Consider the following 26229-nt stretch of genomic DNA (forward strand, 5'->3'; position numbering starts at 1 on the left):
ACATGCGAATCCATAGAAGACAAAGATGGGCTTCCTCTTGTTGAATCTGATGCTAGAATGAAGGATGGGAACTTTAAAATGCTATTCAGCTATTTCATGCGATATCTTGATTTAAACTAAAATGCATACTTCATGTAACTATGTTTGATGCTTAAAAAAACATAATTACAACTACTTCCATATGACATGGAATAGTCCTGTGATATCCTAGGCTTACTATGCTGGTCTTCAGGTACTTTGTTTCAAAATTTTAGAAGCTACTTTTTTCTGTTGTCTTTCTGTAATACATCCCTGGCAAACCTCAGTGTTAGATAAAAGCAGCTATATTACTTCCCCATTAACACCCACCAATTTCTCAGTCTTAACTGTCTCGAATATGTGTTATCAACATCTTTGCTCAGTCAGCTTTTTCTCCACTCTCCCTAACACTCCAAACCCTTTTCGCTTTCACCTCCTTCCTGCCCTCTTTTCCTAACTTCAACCTAGACTATTTGGAACTGTATAATATACTCTCTATTTAAAATCTCCACCCAGATATCTCACAGGCACTCTGAATTCATTATGTTCAAAACTGAACTAATGATCTTTTCCCTTCCTCTAACTTGCTTCCCTCCTACATTTCCCTTCCCAGTAAATAATGCTCCCCTCCAAGTACTCAAGCCATAAACCCCAAACCATCTTTATATCCACTCTAATACCAAATAAACCCCATTCCCCATATTCTTTGTTCTGCAACTGATTTATGTCTTTAATATGTCTTTTTTATTGATTTCAGAGAGAGGAAGGGAGAAAGAGAGAGAAACATCAATGATGAGAGAGTCATTGATCAGCTGCCTCCTGCACGCACCCTACTGGGAGTCGAACCTGCAACCGGGGCTTGTGCCCTGACCTGGAATCAAACCGTGATCTGGACCATAGGTCTATGCTCAACCCTTGGGCCATGCAGGCAGGGCATTTTACGTGTTTGTTTTTTTAAAACAAAACTCAAATCTGATTTTGTCATTCTCCCCTTCCCCACCCAGATTAATTCTAATCTGATTCGTCACAGCCTTTTAACCACTGGAGGGATGAGAGGATTATGTACTCGATGATAATACACTTTATAGGCTTTTGATATTTGTACTCCTGGTGCTTACTGTCTAGTGGGGAAAAGAGGTGTTAAATATACCTCTGGCTATATAATTACAATCTTAATAAGTGCTACCTAATTAGGTTGTAGTGAGAGTGCTTAACAAGAAGACCTAATCTAGTGGAGGCCTCCTTGAGGGAATGACTGTAGGGTGACACCTGAGTGCGGGATGGGAGGAAAGAACAGCCCATTATAGGAGCCCTGAGGGAACCCGGGGCACTGGGAAGAGCTAAATGTGGCTGGAGGGGGTGGTGGGAACTGAAAGGGTAAATCCTCCTGGACCCTGTAGCTCATCTCAAGGGTTTTGATCTCTATTTTAAAACTAATGCGGAGTAATTGAACCCTTTAAGGGTGTTATCAATGATGAGATTTGCCTTTTTCAAAGATCACTCAGGCTTCTGTGGTGCCAGCACTTCTCCCTCCCACCGGTTTTTAGGAGGAGAGCCGAAAACTACTAGGTTTGAGGAAATCTGCACTTGCATTGAGTGGTTTCTGTGACCTCCCTTAGACCTTCGGTGGTGTGAGGGCCACGCCTCGGTCTGTACTGAGGTCTCGCCCGCATCCTTTCCGTCCCCTGCATAATCAGATTTTAAACAACAAAAGCAAGAACACAATAAATCTAAGCAAAGCGGACACTATGTTACTGACTCTTCCGCGGTGTGTTTCTGTTTAAATTTTATATTTCTTGATCCTTGAGTTACTTGGAAACAAAGGCCTTCTAATCCTGTCTTTTACTAAAGTAAGCCGCCTTCCGTGTTTTGAATAAGAAGAGCCTTTCTAAACGCCAGAGTGCCCGCAGCTCGGGTTAGCTGGGACCTCCAGCCGCGCTGCCGTCCTGTGAGCGCGGGGTCCCTGGACCTCTCCTCCCAGGAAAGCGGCGGGATTCGCGCCCGGGTCTGCGGCGGCTCCGGATTCGCGCTTCGGGAAACGAGTGGCCGGTTCTCCCAGCTCCTCCGGCAGCTCCTCAGCTGTTCCTCTTCTCCCTTCCCCTCCATCCTTCCATCCAGTCGCCCATCTGGGAGTCACTATAAGAACTGATGCACCGTTTGCAATTGGATCCGAGAGGCAGCTACCGGGCTAAAGACATCCTCCTAACGGGCGTCCACAAATTATGCGGCGGGCGTCCCGAGGACTCTCAAAACCTTAAACCACCCTCCTCAGGCAGCTGCTGTGAAACGGCGCCTAAGTGCCACTTAAAACCCAGCGCGCTCAGGCCGGCTCCGCCCCCAGCGGCTACCGAATAGTGAGCTCTCGCTATGTGCAAAAGACCAGAGCTTTGGGGAGGCCTGGAGCGAAGCATGCAAATGATGGGGACGCCGCCCCCCTAAGCTCGGGAACCTCCAGAAGAGCAGCGCAGGGCTCCTGCGTGAACGGTTGAGGCCGCCAGGGCGGCGCTCCTACGCCTGCGGCGCCCAGACCTGCCCCGCCCCCGGCTCCGCGCAGCCACGTGACACCCGGGGACCAATGGGCTGGCCGCCCGCGGGACGTCTCCTATAAAGGCGCCTGTCGCTGCCCGCTAGCAGCCGCCATTAGGACCAAAGCTGGCGGCGACGGTTGGTGGAGAACCGCTGCCCGCACCGTTTCATCTTGTGCAAGCTGAAGGGGACGATCAGACAAGATCCATTTTACAAAAGGTAACAGAGCTTCTGCGAGGAGCACAGGCCTGGGATCTCGGGCGTCCGTGGGACCCTGGGTGGGGAATAACCGTTTTTTGTGTTTTTTTTCTCTGTCTCTCTCCCCTCCCCCATCAACATCGTGTAACCGGGAGGCAGTTAGGGAGGCCATGCCGGTGCCCGCCGGCAGCCCAGGTGAGCTGCCAGTTGGTCGTCTTTGGACTTAACCAAGTGCATGCTCGTTGCCCAATAGACCCTTTGAAAGTGGGTGTGGGTGTGGCTTTTCTCTTAACGGTTTTTGTTTTGTGTTTTTGTTTTGGGGGGTGCTTGCAAGGACGGTACTGGAAGAAGGATGTTGGGGAGAGGGGTTGGGGGCCCAGTTGTAACATGTCGAAGAACACGCATGGGGTGTTGGGTGGGTGGGTCCCTGCTGGTGCTGTAGTTTGGGGAACGCGCGGGAGATGCGGAGCCTTGGCGGTGGCCGGCATGTTGGTTGTGTTTATTATGGACAGCAGCGTCTGGGACGGGGAAATCCCTGCCCTTGATTCCTTTATTCCGCCCACACGAAGCCCTTGGAACACGCTTAGCTCGCCACTGGGGGTGGCCGGATCGCAGGTGGGCGTGATCTCAAGGTGCTGACTTGTGTGAGGGATTAAGGTGAGGTGTGTCCAGGATGTTTGGGGACCTGTGGGAAGGGCGTGGGTGTGTGGAAGGGAGCGAGGCAGGCTTCTGGGTAAAGGCCACAGCATCTGTGTCTTGAGAGACAGAAGTTCCACCCAAGAGTGATGAGGGGGGTTCCGGTCAGGAGACGAGTCAAGGGCACGGCCGTGCGGGAGCACAGAGTAGGGTGGGACAGCTCTGCTGGGGGCGGGAGAGCTGCAGGAGGTGAGTCTAGTGAGACCGACGAGGGGCCGTAGAAGGGTTTGTATATTTGCATGTCATGATGGGCAGTGGGATGAACAATATGACCTTAAATTGCTGAACAAAAATCAAACATTGTGTTAATTCGGGTGTGAAGTGACCAGTGACTAAACAAAACCAATGGTTTGGGGCATGGAAAATAGGAACTCAATATTCAGAATATGTAAATTTATAGTCATTTGTGTAGAGATATTTGGTACCTCGAAGCGACTGAGATCCGATTTAGGTTTAGGAAGAACAAAGGAAGATTAATGGATTAGCAGAAGATGGGATTATAAAGGAGATGACATCTGGAATTCCACTCTGACCCTCCTCTATTTGTCCCCTTAGCACCCTGTTTTCTCTGGCCCCGCAGTAATTTTATGTACCATGTTGTAATTGCCTATTTATAAGTCTCTGTAAGGAGACTGTATCTCCAAATTCTAGCTCAGTGTTTGGCATCATTGTAGGTGCTTTATAGATACTTAATAAATCAACAAATAGAATCTGGGGCAAAATGTGTCCTGGAAACTAGAAGAGTTTTAAGAGTCACAGTAGTCTAGTGACAGATGTATTTGAGATGGCAAGTGAGATAGGGATCAAAAAGAATCTGTTGTGCCTAGCCAACCTGGCTCAGCGGTTGAGCATCTACCTGTGAACCAGGAGGTCAAGGTCCGATTCCCAGTTAGGGCCCAGGCTCTATCTCCAGTAGGGGGCATGCAGGAGGCAGCTGGTCAATGATGCATCCTTATGTCTCTATCTCTCTCCCTCTCCCTTCCTCTGTCTGAAATCAATAGACATTAAAAAAAAAAAAAATCTGTTGTGTTTAACAACTAAGTATGGTAATTAACCTTAGTGTAAGGGAGTTTAAGAGAAATGGTGGGGAAAAGTATAGTGTGAGGTGGAGAGTAAAGTTCATTTTTAAGGATGTTCTTGTTTGAGGTGAGAAGAGAAGACTGAGGCTACGAGGACACAATAGGATCAAGAGAAGAATTTTAGGGACACTTGAGAAAGTTTATATGGGAGGGTAAACTGGGATAGAAATGTTGAAGATCCAGTCAAGAGACAACAGGAACCTTCAGAGAGGGGGTCATTATCTAGAGTACCTGAAAAGAGTTCTAGACAGGACTCCTTAGATTATAGGGAGGAGCAGATGAGAAGACTGAATCGTGCAGAAGGTGTATTTTCTAGATCAGCTATTTGACCTTAATTGAAGCCTGATTTTATTAAGTGGTAAACAAGGACAAACCTGTCTTGTTCCTGTTTTTAAGGGAAATGGATTTAGTTTTTGCCCCTTGAGTATGATGCTGGCTGTAGGTTTGTCATATATGGCCTATATGCAAAACCCTTGGACACAGACAATAGTGTGCTTAAGGCCTGGGGCGGGAGATGGGGCGGGGTAGAAGGGGTCCATGGCGGGGAAAAGGGGACATCTGTAATTCTTTCAACAATAAAGATAAATGTTTAAAAATTGGTTTGAGAGAGAGAAACATCAATTTGTTGTTCCATTTATTTATGCATTCATTGGTTGCTTCTTGTATGTGCCCTGACAGGTGATCGAAACCCACAACCTTGGTGTATGGGGACCACACTCTAACCAACTGAGCTACCTGGCAAGGGTCTTGATTTTATTTTGAAGAAACCTTTTTCTCCTTTGAATTGGAGACAGCTCATTTGAGGATGCAGGATTTAAAATGTTTGAGCTCATCACAGGGCAGATTACTTTTGACCTTTCTGAGCCCTAGAGCCATAATCCAAAGTCTTTAGTTATATGCCCTACCGGTTGCCTCCTCCATGTGTAGGAACTATGAGGTCGGAACAGGAGAGCACAACATAGAATAATTTATTCTCTGCCATTTATTGAAATGGATGGGAAGTATTCTCATTTTTTCTAGAATATCTTTGTTCTCTTTATTTTTTTATATTTTTAAAATTTATCTTTTGTTGAAAGTATTACAGATATCCCCCCTCCCGTTTTTCCCCCCATTGATCCCCTCCACCTTGCATGCACCTCCAACCCCCAGGCCTTCACCAAACTATTGTCTGTGTCCATGGGTTATGTACATATGCATATAAGTTCTTTGATTAATCTCTCCCACCCACTCTCTCACCCCCGCCTTCCCACTGAGATTTATCAGTCTATTCCATGCTTCTGTGTCTCTGGATCTATTTTGTTACTCAGTCTATTTTGTTTATTAGATTCCACATGTGAGTGAGATCATGTAAAACTAATCAGGAAGAATCAGAAAACCTGAACAGCTGATGAAATTGAAGCAGCAATAAAAAACAACAACAACCAGCAAACAAAGGCCCTGGTCCAGTCGGCTTCACAGCGGAGCTTTCTAATTCTTTAAGTTGTAGGGTTAGATAGTTTACTAAAAATTTTTCTTGGTTTTTTTGAGGTAGACCTGTAGTGCTATGAACTCCCCTCTTAGGACTGCTTTTGCTGTGTCCCATGGATTTTGGGTTGTGGTGTGTTCTTTTGCATTTGTTTCCAGGAATTTTTTAATTTATTTCTTGATCTTATTGGTAACCCATTCATTGTTTAATAACATGCTATTTAGCCTCCAGGTGTTTGGATCTTTTTGAGTGTTTTTACTGCAGTTTTCATGCCCTTGTGATCTGAGATGATTGATATGATTTCAATCTTCTTGAACTTGTAGAGACTTGTTTTGTGTTAACATGTGGTTTATCTTTGAGTATGACCCATGTGCACTGAGAGGAATGTATATTCTGCAGCTTCAGGGTGAAAAGTTCAGATTAAATTCATCTGATCTAGTGTGCCATTTAGAACTTCTAACTACAGCAGTTCCTTTAACATTTCCTGCATAGTAGAATACCATACAGCTGTGAAAATGAACAAACAACACAGGTAATGTGGCTAAATCTCACAAACATAACATTGATGAAAGGAAGCAAGACACAATATAATGTATAGTAAAACCATAAAGTTTAAAAACAGTCACTAAACTTAATCTATGATGATAGAAGTCATAGTGGTTATCTTTGTGATTGGGACACTCAAAAAGTAGTCTAGCTTTAAATAATTACAAAGCCAGGACAAGAGCCATTTTCATTGTGACATTCTAGAATATCTCCTTTGTTCTCAATGACTTTTAAGAGTTCTAGTTCATACATATAACTAGAAAAAGTCAAATCACAAGATGAAATAAATTATAAGATTGGTAATCACCTCCAAGTTAATTTGTTTTAATGTAGTGGTTCTCAATCCTGGTTCCATATCAGAAACATCAAGGAATTTTTTTTTAATCCCCACCTGAGGATATGTTTTTATTGATTTTTGGAGGGTGGAGGGAGAGAGAGAAACATCAATTGGTTGCCTCCTGTATACACCCGACTGGGGGTGGAACTCACAACCTGGGTATGTGCCCCACCTGGAAAGAAACCCACAACCTTTTTGTGTATGGGAGGACACTCCAACCAACTGAGCCACACAGTCCAGAGCGGAAACACTAAAGGACTTTAAAAAGCAAGTAAAACTGATTCCCAAGTCCCAGCTCCAGAGGTTGGAGCCTGGGCAGTGCTATTTTTAAAATGATCAACAAAATGTCACAACCATTAGGATGGCTACTTTTAAACAAACAATAAAACCCCAGAAAATACCAAATGATGTGCAGCTAGGGAGGAACTGGAACCCTGTAGAATGTCGAGGGGAATGTACAATGGTGCTTCCACTATAGAAAAACACTTTGCAGTTCCTCAAAAAATAAATTAGAATTACCATATGGTCTAGAAATTCCACTTAAACATTTATAGAAGCAGGGTCCTGAAGATATATTTATACCCCCATGTTCACTACACTATTCAAAATAGGCAAGAGGTGGGCCAAGGTGTCAATGAATGGATAAACAATATGTACAAATATATAGTGGAATATTATTGAACTTTAAAAATGAAGGACATTCTGACAAGCACTACAATATGAATGAACCTTGAGAGCAATATGTTAAATAAGGCAGTCACAAAAAGACAAATACTGTATGGTTCTACTTATGAGATACCTGGAATAGTAAAATTCGTAGAAACAGCAAATAGAGTGTGGTTGCAAGAGGGGAGAATGAGGAGTTGTTCAATAGGTATAGTTTGTTTCACAAGATGAAAAAGTTCTGGAAACTAGTTGCTCAAAAGTATGAATATACTCAATACTACTGAACTGTACACTTAAAAATGGTTCAGATGGTAAATTTTATGGTATGTTTATCACAATCTTTTTTTTAAGTTGAGAATGAACACTGAGTTAACAAAAAGATATTGGCTAAATTTAACACTGATCTCTAAAAGTGGGCAGTTTATTTGATAATCATGCATTTCATTTTGCTAACATACTTGGTGTAGTACCTTTGTTCTCTGATCCTTAAAGTAACAATGCTGTCTAGTTATGCTAGATACTATCTTTCTGAAATACTGTGAAGTTTTAAAGTATTTTACTTTAGGTGTAGCAATGTGCAATAAAGAGTAGCATTTTAATACTGTCATTTTTTCATAATTACCATTTTATTCAGATTAGCCAGAAATCCTTTATTTTGCCTTTTCCCCTTCATTGAACTAATGATTGTAGAATAACTATATACTAATATTATCTTTAACATTGCCTGTTATTTTATTTTTCCAGAAACTTAGACTTTTCCTGCTAAGACCTCAATTAGTGTTTTAGAAAAGCAGAAAGAAATAACTGTGAAAGATTGAAATAACCTAAATCATCCAAAACGAAGGCATACATAATGAAACAACTTTTAGTACTTGTATAGGAAAAGGTTTGTATTTGTTTAAAAATTGATTCATTTGTTATTTGGCTTTTTAAAAATCATGATGTGCTTTAAAGTATGATGTCTGTTACTCTTGAATACATTTTACTTCCTATAGAACCATTTTGAAAGTACTTTGAAATTAACTCAGTTGTGGGTTTGGTTTGTTTTTTTAGGACATGTACTTGTAGACATTAGAATATCAGGATTGGAAGCAGTTAAGAATGTCTCTTCCAAGTAGACAAACAGCTATTGTTAACCCACCACCACCAGAGTATATAAACACTAAGAAAAATGGGCGATTGACAAATCAACTGCAGTATCTACAAAAAGTTGTCTTGAAGGCTTTATGGAAGCATAGTTTTTCCTGGCCTTTTCAGCAGCCTGTGGATGCCGTGAAACTAAAGTTGCCTGTAAGTATGTCTTATAATTGCATTAGTTTAAAAAGGAAAAGAAAACCGTATAAATCTCTGAAATAAATAAACTAGTCTCTAGTTTTATAAAATATATTTAATAAACAGCTGATTTATTCAGCACCACTGGAGCATATACCAATGACTAATTTTTCCTAAATAACAATGCTCATTTTTCTGAGTATTGAATTTCTTACTTTAACAGTTTGTGTTAAATTATAGTTCATGCTTTCTTGTTATAGCATATGTCACTTGACTTTTTCATGCGGGCTGTCATGAGGGTCACACCCATGAAGTCTCTCTTGACGGTTTCTGCCTAATTAATGTGTAAGATTGCTAGTAAACCATGGAACTGGGATTATACTCTTGCTCTGTCAAATTCAATAGATACTGGTTTCTTTTTCTTTATGCCTTTTACTTTTTGTTTTCCAGAATGGTTCTACTTTTACATTCTTGTGTTATTCTTTGTTTGTTGGTTCTTTTTCCCTCTTAAAAATAATGCCATGGCAATCAGCTTTGTTTCTCATTTAGTAATGGTTTTAGTTTCCAGGTTATGGCTTTTGAAAGGTAACCTATTCTCTCTAGTTACAGGTGTACAGTTTCTTAAATTTCCTTGTGTACCAATTGTTGTATTCATTCTTAATACTAACATTTATAATGTCTTCTTGAAAATCATAGGATTATTATACCATTATAAAAACCCCAATGGATTTAAGTACAATTAAGAAGCGCTTGGAACATAAGTATTACGTGCAGGCTTCAGAATGTATAGAAGATTTCAATACGATGTTTTCAAATTGTTATTTATACAATAAGGTATGTAAGCATTGTTATACTTGCTAATTCTGTGCTTTCACATATAGGAGATATGTATAAACAAGTGCGCTGATTTCAGATTTCAGGTCTTGATTTGGAGTATTTTACATACTTTTAAAGATGATTTTTTTTTTTTTACCAGTTTTTATTGTTTTCATCTATCAATATTTTTTCACTCTATTTGCTATATTTTTGCCTGGGTAGCTGTAATGACTTACTATGCTTTAAAAAATGAAATGCCAACAACAGCTGGTTTCTGTGAGTAAAGTATTATTTCAAAATATTCTCCACCGCTCTTCTGCCATTTTAATTATAAGATGATAAACCTTGTTATATACTAATCTTGCTTAGATTTTCATTGTATGAATCCCTGGCCATAACCTAAGAAGCCAAACAGATTACATTAAACTTCATGACAAGTTTAAGATTAGACACATTCTCAGTTATATCCTAGTAGTAGTATTTGCATCTGTGTTAATGCATTAGACTGTTTGTATGTGGACACTTTGAGTATAATCTTCACATTTTATCCATAAAATCAGACTTGTCTGTTCAATTTTTCCTCCATATAGGATTCCTGTTTCCAGGAATACTGCATCCTTTCCAAGCTCTTTTATGATATCTAAACATCTTAAAAAACATGTCCTAATTATTCAGAATCACTAGTGACACTGAAATGTAATAGAGATTCTGATTTGCTTCCCAAGGGAATTATCAGTGCCACCTTATATGTTTAAAAGATTTAAGACTATTAGTCAATGTAATTTTTAAAAAAAAATCAGAACCACTGATACTCTCAAAGTACCATTTGAAACTTCATTTTAATTTAAGAATTCCAAAGGGTCTTTCACACTCTGCATTTAAAAATAAAGTCTAGTAATTCCCCTGAGCTACCTAACTTAGAAACAAGTGTTCTCTGCTTCAGACTTTTGCTTTGTAATTTAGTGTTTTTTTTCCCCTCAATAGTAAAGCTAAGGAAAGTAGTTAAGAGTTAAAAATTGAGTTCTATAGTGTCATTTTATCATTTAGTTAATTGAAAACTGCAAATAATGAGGTAATTTGCATAGGCATGAATAGGTTTTGTTTTAACCTATTTGTGAGGTAGAAATTTTAATTTCTCCTACTTTTTGTATTAATGGGATTGGTTGGATTGTAACTCTCTAGCGCTCAGAAGGCATCTTGTGTCCTTTTTAGAAGTTAAAGGGGTAGGATGTTAGAATTAAAATATGAGCTGCTATCCTTTTTTCTAAACTTAACTTAGAAGTGATAAATACTGTTTAATAAATAACCATCTAAGAGTGCTCTGTTTCTGCCTTCTATAAGATAGGCTGACTTATAGAAACTTGGTACTAATATTTATACTGTCTTCTGGAAAACCATAGGATTATTATACCATTATTTTAAAAAAATGACAACAAAAAACCAGTGGACTTAAGTACAATTAAGAAGCGCTTGGTACAGTGACCATATTGTGTAACCTTATAGTATATTTTCTAGACTGGAGATGACATTGTTCTTATGGCACAAGCTCTAGAGAAGTTGTTTAAACAGAAGTTATCACAGATGCCACAAGAAGAGCAAGTTGTGGGTGGTAAGGAAAGAATAAAGAAAGGTAAGCCAGAAAAGGTTTATGTGCCTGCACATGTGTACACACGGTATATAAATATAATGGCTAAAACTAAATAATAAATCCCTCAAGGGACATAGACATCCAGAAGTCCTTTTACATCCTGTTCTAAGGGTGTAAACTGTCTTTTAAACAGTCTGCTAAACCTTGAGCACAGGGATAGCTATCATATATGATTAGGGAGGATTACATTGATTATGACCTCGGAGCCAGGTTTCCTATATTGTGAGCACCCAATAAATCATGACCACTATTACCATTTTTAGTGGATCTTGTATCTGTGCTATACTAACAAGAGGGTCAGAAATGTTGATGTTATCTGTACCAAAAGATCCCATAGCTAAGAATAAAATGTTACTGTTGAGTCTAAAAATTCTGTTTCTTTTTATTAACTCAAAAAAACTTTATAGAGAAACAGTTTACAGCTAATAATCCTAATATTCAAATATGGGATTATAAAATCTTAAGTATTCAAATAGATTTATTCTAAAAGTTAACCAAGATTGTCATAGATCAAATGTTGGTTTATCTATGGATCACTCAAGCTGTATAACCTTGGTTAAGTTGCTTAATCATTCCATGTCAGTTTTCCATCTATACTATCAGGAAAATATTTAGCTCTCATTGTTGTAAATGTAGAGTATATAGTTTAGTGGCTTGGATGTAGAAGGCATGTAGCGGGGTGATGGTAGAAGTTGGGTTATGTTGTTTTTTCTTCTTCAATTTTTTATTCAATTTATTTAAATTAAAAAAATGTTACCTATTTCTCCCACCCCTGTCTCTTGCAACTGCCAATCTGTTCTCTCTGTGATCTTGTTTTTTGTTTTTTGTTCTTGTTTTTTTTAGATTCCACATATAAGAGAACCCATACGGTATTTGTCTTTCTTTGTCTAATTCATTTCTCTTAGCACAATGCCTTCTAGGTCCATTAATGTAGCAAATGGCAATATTTTATTCCTATATGTCAATTTCTTTATCCATTTATTGGTGGACACTTAGGTTATTTCCGTATTTTGGCTGTTGTGAATAAAGCTGCAGCAAACCGAGGTACATGTATCTTTTTGAATTAGTGTGGTTTTTTTCCTTCGGACAAGCACCCACAAGTTGAATTGCTGGATCCATCTCTAAATATGGGTCTTTTTTTTTTTTAAGCGCTTGATATTCAATATTCTTGCTAAATTCCATCTCTGTTATTAATCTCCAAATTTATGTCTCTAAGATAGTCTTATCTGAGCAACCAATTCTTATCCCCAAGCTACTTTACTATCACTAAGTTTTTCACTGGATATATTCGCTTGGATGTCTTATACACATCTCTCACTTAACATGCTCACAGTTCAGCACTGATCTTTCCCTGATCATTCCTTGTAACAGAAAATGGTACTAATACACAGTTGTTCAAGCCAAAATACTAGAAGTTGTCCTTGGTTCCTTCCTTGCTGTGATCCCCCCCCCCCATATTCTGTTCATTAGTAAATCATTTGGATTTAACCCCCAAACTGCCCTTGCAACCATCCTCGTAATGTGATCCTGCTGTCTGCTTACAGTGATCCTGATTATCCTGCCTGGTCTCTTCTCTATATGATAACAACAGTGATCTGTTAAAAAAATAAATTAGAATATGTCATTCACCTGTTTAAATGTCTTTGGCTCTGTTTGGCTTCCCATGGAAGAATGAAGTCTCAATTCTTACCATAGCCCTTTGTGATCTGGTCCTTGCCCAATTCTTCATTCTTATCCTGAGCTACTTTCCTATCACTAGTTTTTCCTACTGATTGTCTTGGAATACATTTTTACTGCCAACCATTTCCTGGCTGTCTGCTTCTTATCTTTACAGTAACATCTTAATTGCTATCTCCTCAGAGAGGTCTTCTTGGCTATCTTTTCTGTAGTAGGACTCTACCTTAATTTTGTCAGCATCCTATCTATTACCTTCCCTACACTTAGCATCACTTGTAATCAATTTGACTACTTATTTTATGTCTCTTTCTTACACTAGACAACATGTTTTACAAGGACAGACTGTCTTCAATTTTGTGCCCCAACAACTAGAATGGTGGCCTGATTCTTAATTGGCATGCAATAAATATTTATTGAGTCCTCCTGTGCTTCAAGTACGGTATTAAGCAATACAAGAAATATAGTGGAGACCAAAACAAAGTGTCTTTCCCCTCACAGAGCTTTTTGTCCTCGCTGAGGAAATAGATAAAAATAAGTAAATGTAGGCATTCCTCATTAAACGTATCTGTTTAGTTTCTGAGTTCAAAGAGCAACAGATGAGAGGCTATCAAAGAATATTCGGTTGTTTGAATCTTGTTGGTTCCTAAGTTTTAGTGAGTAGTGAGAGCTCAGAGGCTGAGGATACCAAACTTATCTTGAAATATATCCAATTTATTTGGGTCCTAAGTTTATTTAGCAATAATTTGGAAAGTAGGGAATACGAATATGTTGCATGTCAAATGTGATAAGGGTGTGGTAAAAATAAGAAGAGAACTGGAGAGTGGTGAGGGTGGGAAGAGGGTTATTTTATATTTGTGGGCTTGAGGAGGTTACATTTGAGTAAAGGCTGACAAGAATTTTGTAGTGAGCCATCACGATGTGTCCTTCCAGGCAGAGCAAATAGTCTGCTCATGCTTAACAAGTAGGAGAACAGCCACGCTAGAAGGTTGGGGTGAAATAAGGGAGGGAAGTGAGGTTGGAAAGAGGTCAGGTGTGAGGAGAAGGCAAAGAGATCATGCACATACTTACAAGCCCTTGTGAGGACTTTGGCTTTTACTTAGAGAGAAAATTAGAAGTCATAGGGCACTGAGCACAAGTATCATAATCTTATGAAATTTTAAAATGTCACTTTGGTTGCTATTTTTACAATAGACTATAGGATGTAAACACAGAAGAAAGCCTCTTAGGATGCTATTGCAATAATTCAGTTGAGAATTGATGCTTTGGACCAGGGCAATTACAATTTCTGAGAACTGTATAGTTGGATTTTGGATATGAAGATAGAGGCAAAAGGGTTTGCTGATGGATTGGATATTGGGTTTGAGAGAGTGGATTCAAAGATGACTACAAGGTTTTTGGCCTGAGCGACTAGAAGAATGGAGTTTCCTTGATGGAAGGATGGACTTGTGAAATAATAAGAACATGCATGCTCGTCCCTTTGGCAGAATCATCTAAAGGATATATTGATAAGAAAGTCATGTTTGCATCTGTCATTCTGTGTCAGGTAGTGATGGATTATCTGTAATGATTTTGAATCCTTGGATATTTATGCAGGACATTGTGAAGGCCTCACATAGTATTATACAGTTTGTCTCCGAGACATCTGAAATTTTTGCTATCTGCCTGTTAGAGTTTACATCACACATCTTTTTGAGTAAAATTAATAAGCCTACCATTAATACCAGGTTTTGAAGTCTTTGATATATCTAAATTGGTCTAACACTGTCAGCAAGTGTGTGGGAGGGTTTCAAAGGAGAATGGGAATGTACCATGTTTATACTGCTAAAAAGCACAACTAAATGGATTAAAATAGAATACTAAGAAAAATGTCTTAGTTCTATATTTTAATCAAATATTGACTGTGGTTCAAACTTTGCTAGGCACTCAACAGAATGTAGCAGTTTCTTCTGTTAAAGAAAAACAGTCTCCTAAAGTATCGGAAAAAGTACTTAAGCAGCAAGTGAGTCCCTCTGTACTTCCTGAAACATCTGTTTCTCCTTTAAATATGGCACAAGGTGCTCCACCAAGCTCTGCCTCACAAACAGTGGCCCAGGTAAGTTTACTGTAGCTTTGAAGTATAGTTCAGTGTAAGTTTGATTGTTGTGGTGTCTGTACCTTTTTTAAGTTGATATGAAAATTGGTCTTTAGTATACAGCTGTCAATCTTTTTGCTTGTGTATATTTTGTGAACAGAAAACTAGGATGTGGGCCAAAATTTGGAGACCTCTTAGGTAGAATTTGAACTGCTTTAGTATCTTTATAGTTTCTTTTTTTCTTTCTTTATAGTTTCTTGAGTGTGTGTGATGTAACTTACTGAATTCCTTTAAAAAGTCAGGTCGATAAATTTTTTAAAAAATTTATATGCCCTAGCTGATTTCGTGTATTCAAAATCTTTCCATATAACCATGACTTTTTTTCTATCCTTCATTAGTCTCAAAGGTTTGCACAAGACAGTTCATAGGGTATGAGAAGAAAATAAGTGAATTACTTCTTTTGCCTGTAAAAGAAATCAGCTTTTACTAATATTGAATATGTGGAAGACATGTTGCTAATAATCCTTTCCTTTGTTTTTTTTGATCATTTGTTTTTTAAAATATATCTATTGATTTTAGAGAGAGGGAGGGAGAGAGAGAGAAACATCAATAATGAGAGAGGCATTGACTGGCTGCCTCCTGGCCCACAACCCGGGCATATGCCCTGACCAGGAATCCAACTGCTGAGCCACAATGACTGGGCTCCTTTCCTTTGTTTATTAAGAAAATTTGTTCTGAATGTCACCTTACAGTTTTTTTGTTGTTGTCGAATTGTTTTGTTTTAGGTTACAAGGGGTGTGAAAAGGAAAGCAGATACAACTACTCCTACAACTTCAGTAGTTAAAGCAAGTGGTGACCCTTCCCCAGCACTTACAGACAAAAAAACAACAAAAATACCACCTATAAAAGAAACTGTGCGGAAGAAAGTTTTGCAGAATTCTCAGCAACAATATAAAGTTAAAGTAACTGAACAATTAAGGCACTGTAGTGAGATTCTTAAAGAAATGTTTGCAAAGAAGCACTTTTCATATGCATGGCCCTTTTATAATCCTGTTGATGTTAATGCATTGGGACTCCATAACTACTATGATATTGTAAAAAATCCAATGGATCTTGGAACTATCAAGGTAAGTCTTAATGGGAAGGACTTCTTTTCTTGATTATAAAAGTGATTTTTTGTCCTTGTAAAGAAATATCAAACTGAGACAATGATAAACATGAAAATTAAAACCACCTGGACTGAATCGTGGGAACATTTAAAAATCTATCTTATTTTCTATTCAAACACATCCATTGTTTTTGTTTTGTTTTTTAAATATATCTTTATTGATTTCAGAGAGAAGAAAGGAGAGAGAGAGAGATAGAAACATCAATGATGAGAGAGTCATTGATTGAGCCCACAACCTGGGCATGTGCCCTGACTGGGAATCGAACCCTGATCACCTGGATCCTAGGTCCATGCTCAACCTCTGAGCCACGCCCGGCTGAGCCACATCCATTTTCTTTACCACAGTATTTGAGTTACAGTATATAACTGTACCCTGAATTTTCACTTACTGTAGTGTGGATATTGTCTCATTATTTTTAAGAATTTTATTTTTATTCTTGCCTGAGGATATGTATTGATTTTAGAGAGAGAGAGAGAGACGAACATGGATGTGAGATACACACATTGATTGGTTGCCTCCCCCATGCAACCGGACCGAGCATCAAGCCTGGAACCAAGGTAGGTACCCTTGACTGGAATCACACCCAGGGCCCCTCAGTCCACAGGTCGATACACTAACCACCAAGCCAACCTGGGTAGGGCAAGAATATTTTTAATGAATGCATAATTCTAATGCAAAAATCTTTTTGCCTAAGCCATATATATTGTTTCTAAACCTCTCTGCACTGCAGGGTCTCTTTATTGATGATTTGGAAGCTTTAAATTATTGGAAAAATTTGTTTATGTAAATTATAAGGGAAATCACTAAAAATAGAACTGTAGTATTTACAAAAGTTTTTTCAATCGTCTTCTGAATGACTACTCATTGTACTCCATACTTATTGCCTAGAACAGAAATTTTCAACCCTTTTCATCTCATGGCACACATAAATTAATTACTAAAATTCTAAAGCACACCAAAAAATGTACTGTTTTTTGGAAATCTGACAAAAAATATGATTTTCATTCATTCACACCGAATGGCTATTCTTGTGTTGGGTGTTGTCATTTTTTAATTTGACAATCTAAGGGAAAAGAGGTCAGTGCTTCTTAGTAAATAGTTATTGGATATCTTAAAAATTCTTATGGAACACCAGTTGAAAAATCATTGGTCTAAAAAGTTTGGCTTTTTTTTCCTTTAAAAATTTTTTTTTAATCATCAACTGAGGATATTTTTTCCATTGCTTTTTTAAGAGTGGAAGGAGTGAGAGAGAGAGAGAGGGAGGAACATCTATGAAAGACAGATTGATTGGTTGCCCCCTGCATGTGCCCCAGCTGGGGCTGGGGATTGAGCCTGCAGCGGAAGTATGTGCCCTGGGCCAGAATCGAACATGGGACCCTTCAGTGTGGGGGGACGGAGGGGGTCTAACCACTGGGAAAACCTGCTAGGGCTGGCTTTTCTTTTAAACAAAGGATTTTTTAAATTTTTTTATCACCAACATGAAGTTTATTAACATGTTACTAATTTTTGTGTTCACCCTCATTTTTTTCCATCTTACTCTTTCCCTCTTAGTTTGTTTTCTTTTTACTAAAGTGCAAACTTTGTAACTCTTCCATAAACACTTAGGAGTCTATATTTTGTCTGTATTCTTTTTAATTTTTTAGCCTGGGCCACTGTGACTCAGTTGGTTGGAGTGGCTTCCTGTACACAAAAAGATAGCAGGTTCAATTCCCTGATTCCTGTCAGGACACATACCCAGCTTGCAGGTTCGATCCCAGTTTGGGACAAGTACAGGAGGTAACTGATGGATGTTTCTCTCTCACATAGATGTTTCTCTCTCTCCCTTCCTCTAACAATCAATTTTAAAAAATATCTTTAAAAACATTTTAATAGTTATTACAATATTATTGATTATATGCCCTATTTTGTACTTTACATCCCCATCACTCTTCTGTAACTACCAATTTGTACTTCATAATCCTTTCACCTATTTCACCTAGCCCTACCTCCAACCCCTTCCATCTGGCAAACATCAAAATGTTCTCTGTATCTATGAGTCTGTTTTATATGACTTGTCTTTCTCTGCCTGACTTACTTCACTCAGCACAACCCTCTGGGTCCATGTTGTTGTATATGGCAAGATTTCATTCTCTAATGGTTGAGTTATATTCCGTTGTTTATATGCACCACTTTTTAACCCATTCATCTGTTGATGGACACTTAAGTAGCTTCCATATCTTGGCTATTGTAAATAATGCTGCAGTGAACATCTGGATACATATGTCTTTTCCATTTAGTGTTTTGGGTTTAAAAGTCTATTTTGTCGGTACAAGTATTGCTATCCCTGCTGGGTTTGTTTCCAGTTTCATGATATATCTTTTTCCATCCCTTTAAGGTGTCTCCTTTGATCTGAAGTGAGCCTCTAACAGACAGCATATGTAAGGGTCTTGTTATCCATTCAGCCACCCTACATTTTTTTGGAGCATTTAATCCATTTGTATTTAAAGAAGTTGTTAATAAGTATTTATTGCCATCTTAAAATTTTTTCACCTTTTTTTTTTTTTTTATTCTTAAAGATCCTTTAACATTTCTTGTAATAGTGGCTTGGTGGTGATGAGCTCCTTTAGGTTCTTTATCTGTCCTTCAATTCTAAATGATAGCCTTGCTCGGTACAGTAAACTTGATTGTAGGTCCTTCATCACTGAATATTTCCTGCCTGTCTCTTCTGGCCTACAAAGTTAGTGTTGATAAATCAGTTGAAAGTTGTATGGGTGCTCCCTTTTAGGTAACTGCTTTTAGGATTCTTTGTCTTTGACCTTTGGCATTTTAATTATGGCATGTCCTGGTATAGGCCTCTTTGGGTTTATATTGTTTGGGACTCTCTGGATTTCCTCGACTTATATGTCTGTTTTCTTGAGCAGGTCAGAGAAGTTTTCTGCCATTTTTTTAAATGGATTTAATCCCCCCCCCCCCAATTTGGTGGTTTTTGCTTCCTTATCTTCCAAATTGCTGATTTGATCCTCCCATTCATCTACTCTGCTGCTGATTCCTTGTAATGTATTCTTCATTTCTGTTATTATGTTCTTCATTTCTGACTCATTCTTTCTTATGTTTTCTGTCTCCATTTTTTATGTTTCCTCTTTGTTGATGTTCTCAATAAGTTCATCTACTGTACTTCTAAATACACTGAGAATCTTAAAACCAGTGTTTTGAGAACTCTGCATCTAGTAGATTGGTTGTCTCCATTTTGTTTAGATCTTTTTCTGGAATTTTGCTCTGTTCTTTTATTTGGGTCTGTTTTTTTTGTCGCTTCATTTTGGCTGCCTCCCGGTGTTTGTTTCTATCTATTATGTAGAGTTGCTATCTCTCCTGGGCTTGGTAGTAGTTATGTAGTAGGTGTCCTGTAGTGCACAGTGGTTCAGCCTCTTCTGTCACCCAAGCTGGGCACTCCAGGTGCACCTCTTGTTGTAGTTGATGGCTGTTGGTACATCAGTGGGAGGGATTCACCCCTAGGCTGATCAGCTGCAAAGACTGGCTGAGACCACAGTGGAGGATCTGTGTAGAGGCCAACCCCATGGACTAGGACTCACCTCAGCAGGGCAATGTTTCCTGCTGAGTCTGCCCCTTTAGTATGCCACTAATGGAGGTAGCTGGGTGGTGCTTGGGCATGGTCTGAAGCTGTCCACCGTGCGTGCTGGCTCTGCGACCTCCTGGGAGGTGCAGACCAAGGTCAGATGTTGTCTGTGCCCTGCCCAGGGACCACCTGGTATGATCTACAAAATGGTCTGCTGATGGTTGCTACTAGAGCTGTATTTGGAGGTACCCTGAAGAGGCCAAGCTGCAAACCAAGCCTGGCTTCTGCTAGTACCACACCCGGGGCCACTTAGCAAGAGGTATGGGGCATGCCAAGGGCAGATGCTGCTTGTTTGAGAAATTTTAGGAACGCCCACCAAATGAGCAAGACAGACCATGTGTAAGGAATAGCCACTGGAAGAATCTTGGATCTGCCCAAAACTTGGGTCTCAGGGAATCACCAAGGTGGAATAAGCATTGTTAGCCAATCTGATACTCAGATATGACACAAGCCTGCCCACTCTGTGTGGGGAGTTCTCAGCAAAGGAACAATGGCCTCTTCCCGCACTTCCGTCTGGGAGAAAGCTGCTACTCCAGCCCTTGCCCTGATGCCTGACAATTCAGTTCCTCCTCTTATGTCCCTGGCACCTTATGAGCTGCTGCCACAGCACGGGAACTCAGGGCAAGTAAGTTCATGCACAGGCTCTTTCAGGAGAATACCTGGGACTCCAGGAGCCTTCTGTCTCATTCAGCCTCAGTACCCGTTTGTTTTTCCAGCTAGAAGTTATGGGGACTTCTCTTCCTGGTACTGAAACCCTGGGCTTGGTTGGAGGGTCTGTTGTGGGCCTGGGGCCCCTTGCTCCTTGTGGGGTGAGTCTCTTCAGCCAAGATAATCCCTCTTGATTTTCAGCCACCACATGTGGGCATAATATTGCCCTGGTCTTAATCTCCGCCCCTCCTGCCAGCCTCGCTGTGGCTTCTTTATATCCTTAGTTACAGGACTGAATGATGGTATTTCCGTAATTTAGTTGTAATTTTGATGTGGTTTTGGGAAGATGTGAATACCACCTTTACCTACACCACCGTCCTGACCAGAAGCCCTGTTTTTGTTTTAATCTTCAATGATTCTATAACTGCCTATGTATTTCTAGAAGTTATTTTCCCTCAACACTAGGAGGATACCTTCTGGTATCTGTTGCTGCTGGTAAGATCTCTGCTTTCAGCGTACTTGTTATTCCTTTGGAGGTAACCTGTCTTTCCTCTAGTTGTGTATTTAATTTTATTCATCCCGACTGGAAATTAGCACGTCCAATCTGAAGCTCATGTTTTAAGTTCTGAAAAAACATTTAACCATTATCTCTTCAAAATATCCTTCTACTTTTCCCTGTACACTAACAGACTGACAGGTCATGAAACATTTCCTGAACTAAGTAAACCTGAGCTGAATCTTAAAGGATAAATAGGACTTACTACGTTATAGGACATTCCAGGCAGAGGGAGCAACTTGCAAGGCCTTGAGGTGAGGAAAGCATTTTCAGAATACTGTAGCAGGACAACATGGAACATGGAGAACATGAAACAGTGACAGGGGGAAAGAGCTGCCATTAAACATGAGAATTATACCCTTATATTTGATTCTTAAAATGATTTCTCTAGCGGCAACCTGGAGATTGGTTAGGAGGCTATTATAGGATTACAGGGGTAAGATGGTGATATTATTTAGTTCTCTGAATTCATTCCAGCCTCCAGTGATATGATTGGCGGAAAGTTGTTTCATGTTTTAGTTTTGCATTTTGTCAATTACAAATGAGTTCTGGCATGTTGCATTTGTTATTGACCTTTTATATGTTAACGAATTGTTCATTACACATTTCCCCCAGCAGTCTAAAGGATTTTCTTGTCTGTTAGTTGGTTTTTCTTTTTATAGTTTTATAGTGTCTGCCTAACTGGCTACTCTACGCCCCCATTCTTCTACATACTTTATATGCAGCTAGCTAAAAATGAAACCCATGATTATATTTCTTTTCTGTTCCATTTTTAATGTCTTTTCATTCCTAGGACAATTTTAATACAAATCTTACATATAGATGTTCAAGGTTTGTTTAAGGAATTACCTTTCATTGCTTTTCTATGATCAAACTTGTCTAAGATTATCTGAAAACTTCCTGTTTTCGGGCTTTTCTGATTTTGTTCCTGTTCTTTTCTTTACTTGGAATGCTCTCCTTCCCTATCTCTACTTGTCAAAATTCATTGTTTGTTTTTTTCTCCAAGTCTAATAATATGAAATAGATAAAGCAGAATTTTAACATTTGTCAAATCTGGATGATGGGTATTTGTTTTGGCATTATCTGTATTATTCTGATGCTTAAATTCATAATATAAACACTACCTGTGCTCAAATAATTATTGAACTATGTTGTGAATCCTGTAACTTTTTCTTTATTTAGAGAAAAATGGACAACCAAGAGTATAAGGATGCATATGAATTTGCTGCAGATGTTAGATTAATGTTCATGAATTGTTACAGATACAATCCTCCAGATCATGAAGTAGTGACAATGGCAAGAATGCTCCAGGTGAGTTCCATGTGCTTTGAGAGTGAATTTCCTGTGAACATAGTTTAAAATTTTAGAACCATAACACAAGAGATAAAGGATAACACCCATCCCCCAAGTAATAAAGTACAATTTATAAATTATACTCTTAAAATTGACGGGATTATTTGTTTTGGGGGGTATAGCATCATTCAGTAGCAAATCTTTTAACGAAGCTGCCCTGCATATAGAGGATATTGGGGAAAATGTTAGTGAAGAGGGGACATTAGACATCTGAGATAGGGTTGACTGGAGCCCAGGTCCCACTGAAGGGAAGGCTTAAGTACTTTTGTGGCTGAGCCACTGGGAGGTAGAATGATAACAGCAACCACAGGGCAGGAGATCCTTGAAAGAAGGTAGAAGGTCCTCTATATAACTTGAAAGGTCTGTCTTACCTGGAAAAGGGTAAGAGAAAAGTTGCTGTGGTTGTCATAGCATGGGAAGCATAAGTCTTAAATTTCTTCTTGTAATTTTTATCTAGCTTTTTAGAGATATAATTGGCATATAACATTGTATGAGTTTAACTTGCACAACATAATGATTTGATAAAAGTATATATTACAAAATGACGGCCACAAGGAAAAACAGAATTGTCATCAAAATGACACTAAAGTGTACCTTTTGTTAAAAAGTGATAGCTTCATTAAATAAAAAATGCAGAAAACTTTAACAGCCTAATTCTCCATTATAGGATGTTTTTGAAGTGCATTTTGCAAAGATCCCAGATGAACCTGTTGAGAACATGCCTGTATGTAACATCAAAACAGATACCACAAAAACTCTTGGTAGAGAAAGCAGTACTGAAGCTTCCTCTGAAGATAACTCTTCTGGTGATTCTGAAGATGACCAAGTTCAGCGCCTTGCAAAGCTTCAGGAACAGGTAGCTGAGTGTATTGATACAAGTTTTTACTACTGTGAGCTGTTGCTACTGGTCCATTAGAAAATACTTTTTGTAGATTAAAAGCTGTTATATTTAAATCACTTAGCAACTGTAGCTTCATTTACCTATTGGCACATTTGTTATGTTTATATTCTTACTAAAATATATCTTAAAATTCTGTTATTTGTATTCTTAAACATAATGAGTTGATTTGCTTTGAAATGATTTATATGACATAATCTGGAGATCTTTTATGGATGAGATCTTTAACATTTGCTACCTTTTATGATGAAATGTTAACCTGCTCTAAGCTGAAGCCTGAAAAAATCAATGATTAAAAACTTAGGACTATCTGGAAATGTTAATTATTCTTGGTTTGGTTTTAGATGAATATTTAAGTATGGGTTGAGCACGATTGTGTTTGTAATTTAATATATACCCTTAAAAATACTGAATTCATGAAATGAAATCAGAACCAGAGGAAAATATAATATGAAATGATTTTAAAATGTAATATGAAGGATACTCTTGATTTTTGAGTGCTTCGTTTTTTCCTAGTTTCTTTAATTATTTAGAACCCTGATGTTTAACAAATTTTTCCTTTATCAGCTTAAAGCTGTTCATCAACAACTACAGGTTCTGTCTCAAGTACCTTTCCATAAGCTAAAGAAAAGAAACGAGAAGTCTAAGAGAGAAAAGAAAAAAGAAAAGGTTAATAACAGAGATGAAAATCCAAGAAAAAAGTTTAAGCAAATGAAATTAAAGGAAAAATCCAAGAGCAAGTAAGTATCTTTTATGATGCCTTATTAAAAGAATATTATCTAAAATAAATTTGACTAAATTTAATTTTTGTTTCAGCCAGCCAAAGAAGAGGAAACAACCAGTGTTGGCTCTGAAACCTGAGGATGAAGATAATGCTAAACCTATGAGCTATGATGAGAAAAGGCGATTAAGTTTGGATATAAACAAACTCCCTGGAGATAAACTTGGAAAAGTTGTTCATATAATACAATCAAGAGAGCCTTCACTGAGAAATTCCAACCCTGATGAGATAGAGATAGACTTTGAAACACTGAAAACAACAACGCTGAGAGAGCTGGAAAAATATGTTTCTGCATGTCTAAGAAAAAGACCAGTAAAACCTCGTGGTACATATTTCTGTGTATTAGTAGATATCAGTCTGATACTTGCTGGTTTTGATTTTGCTCACTCTTTTTATTTGTTTTGGTCCTAAATCACACAGGTAAGAAAATGAAGTCCAAAGAAGAGCTTCATTTACAGAAAAAACAGGAGTTGGAAAAGCGATTACTGGATGTCAATAATCAGTTAAATTCCAGAAAATGTCAAACAAAATGTAGGTGGCCATTTTCAAATGTTCCTGTGACTATAGGGATATCCTATACATACACTTTGTATAGATACACTTTGAATAATCATAAGGGAAATGTTTATTAATATACATTTCATTTTCAAAATTGAGCTATCCACTGTTAAAGTATGTATACATATTTGGGGGACACCTGTATTTAAATCTACTGGCATTTTAATGTGTTTCCCTATTTTGTAGCTGAGACAACACCATTATCCCAGGCTGTTGTTGGAATTGGTTCCCGACTGAGTGAAAGCAGCAGCAGCTCATCAGAGTCTGAAAGTAGTAGCAGTGATTCAAGTTCTTCAGACAGCAGTGATTGCGAATCAGGTGAGCTGTCCCCTTAAGCACACCTCTGTTTGTGGGAATACTTTTTTCTTGTAATATTGAGACATATTTTGAAGAAATGTTTGTTACCTAGAGTGTATGGCTTGGATGCCACTTATTATTTAATTTCATGTCGATGATCTTACTATTTTCCTTAAGAGATTCTGTATAAAATGAAACTTTATATTATATGTATGCGGCTTATAGTCTTGTAATGTTGAAAATAATTTTACTAAAGGTGGGATAGTCTCTTAGCATATACCAGATCAGATCTAATGCCAGAAAAAATCAATTAACAAAATGCTTATCTTTTTAAAAGATAAAAGATTGTTTAAGGACATTTCACTTTACTCTTCATGATCTATCAGATCACTGTAACGTTGCAAAGCATGTCCTGTTGTGACAATGTGACAATATATTCTGACTCAAATAATCATTTTGAATTAAGAATCCAATCAGCCTAGAAACTGTGTAAAGCAGATTTTTCACTTTTTTCTCACCATACAATATTATCTTCCATTTATAGAAAATTGTTCTTTAAATTCAGGCTCTCAGTTATGCTAAAGTACCATATTACCTTGTATAGTTTATTGTTAACTGTATCAAACTTAACTCATTCATGTTTTCTTCATGCTCTTTCATTGATGGTTATGTAGCTCACAAGTAACCTCTGCCCCAAGGACCAGACTTGGCAGTGGCATTCCATCACTGCTCACCAAAAGGCAAATTCAGAATATAGAACACTTTTGTGCCTAAAATTTTGCTTTATTTCTAAATGAGATGTTTGTGTGTCATGGAATTCAATTCTCTCTTAAAAAACAAACAAACAAAAAACCAAACAAACATCCCACACAGAATATTGTCACATCAGATATTCCTACCATTTGTAAGAATATCCTTCTTATTTTAGTCTGCTAGTAAGGGTCTGCTGCCTTGCACTACGTTCTGTTTTCACTTTTGGTTCTGTTTAGTTTGCATTTATGTGGCACTGATTGCTGCATTTGGTTTTTAGGTTTCTTAAGTACAATAGTGGTAAACTTTTGTTTTGTTTTTTTTGAGGCTTGTAAAGAGCCTTTATCTAGCACAAAGTATATACTGTCACAATCTTCTCTGTTACCTTTTACTAAAGTAATTTAATGTTTTTTACCACTCTACCAAAAAGTTACATTTCTTTTTCTCTCCCCAAATCAAAGTGGTTCAATGGAAGGTAAAAGCGGGCAGAGCTGGGAGGGGTGGCCCTTTCTCAGGAGATCACATCCTACAGAAAGTGGTAAACATTTTTGTTAGAACAAACAGAACTTTTAATTTTGTTGGAATTTGTCA

General features: G+C 38.3%; 1 protein-coding gene across 1 annotated transcript in view; it reads left to right on the plus strand.

The window, feature by feature from the left end:
* Positions 1-8632: 8632 nt before the first annotated feature.
* Positions 8633-26229, plus strand: part of BRDT (bromodomain testis associated) — a gene marked incomplete at both ends in the record, with an annotated part of 35690 nt that continues 18093 nt past the window's right edge. Inside the window, 11 exons of the mRNA XM_081144607.1 lie at positions 8633-8821; positions 9500-9637; positions 11135-11249; positions 14864-15036; positions 15801-16142; positions 22184-22312; positions 23022-23210; positions 23820-23992; positions 24069-24358; positions 24454-24564; positions 24778-24909. Coding sequence (XP_081000733.1) covers positions 8633-8821; positions 9500-9637; positions 11135-11249; positions 14864-15036; positions 15801-16142; positions 22184-22312; positions 23022-23210; positions 23820-23992; positions 24069-24358; positions 24454-24564; positions 24778-24909 — 1981 coding nt within the window. The remainder of the gene's footprint in view (positions 8822-9499; positions 9638-11134; positions 11250-14863; positions 15037-15800; positions 16143-22183; positions 22313-23021; positions 23211-23819; positions 23993-24068; positions 24359-24453; positions 24565-24777; positions 24910-26229) is intronic.

This window comes from Miniopterus schreibersii (assembly GCF_964146895.1).
Source record: "Miniopterus schreibersii genome assembly, chromosome: 8".
In the NCBI taxonomy this organism is placed as follows: domain Eukaryota; kingdom Metazoa; phylum Chordata; class Mammalia; order Chiroptera; family Miniopteridae; genus Miniopterus; species Miniopterus schreibersii.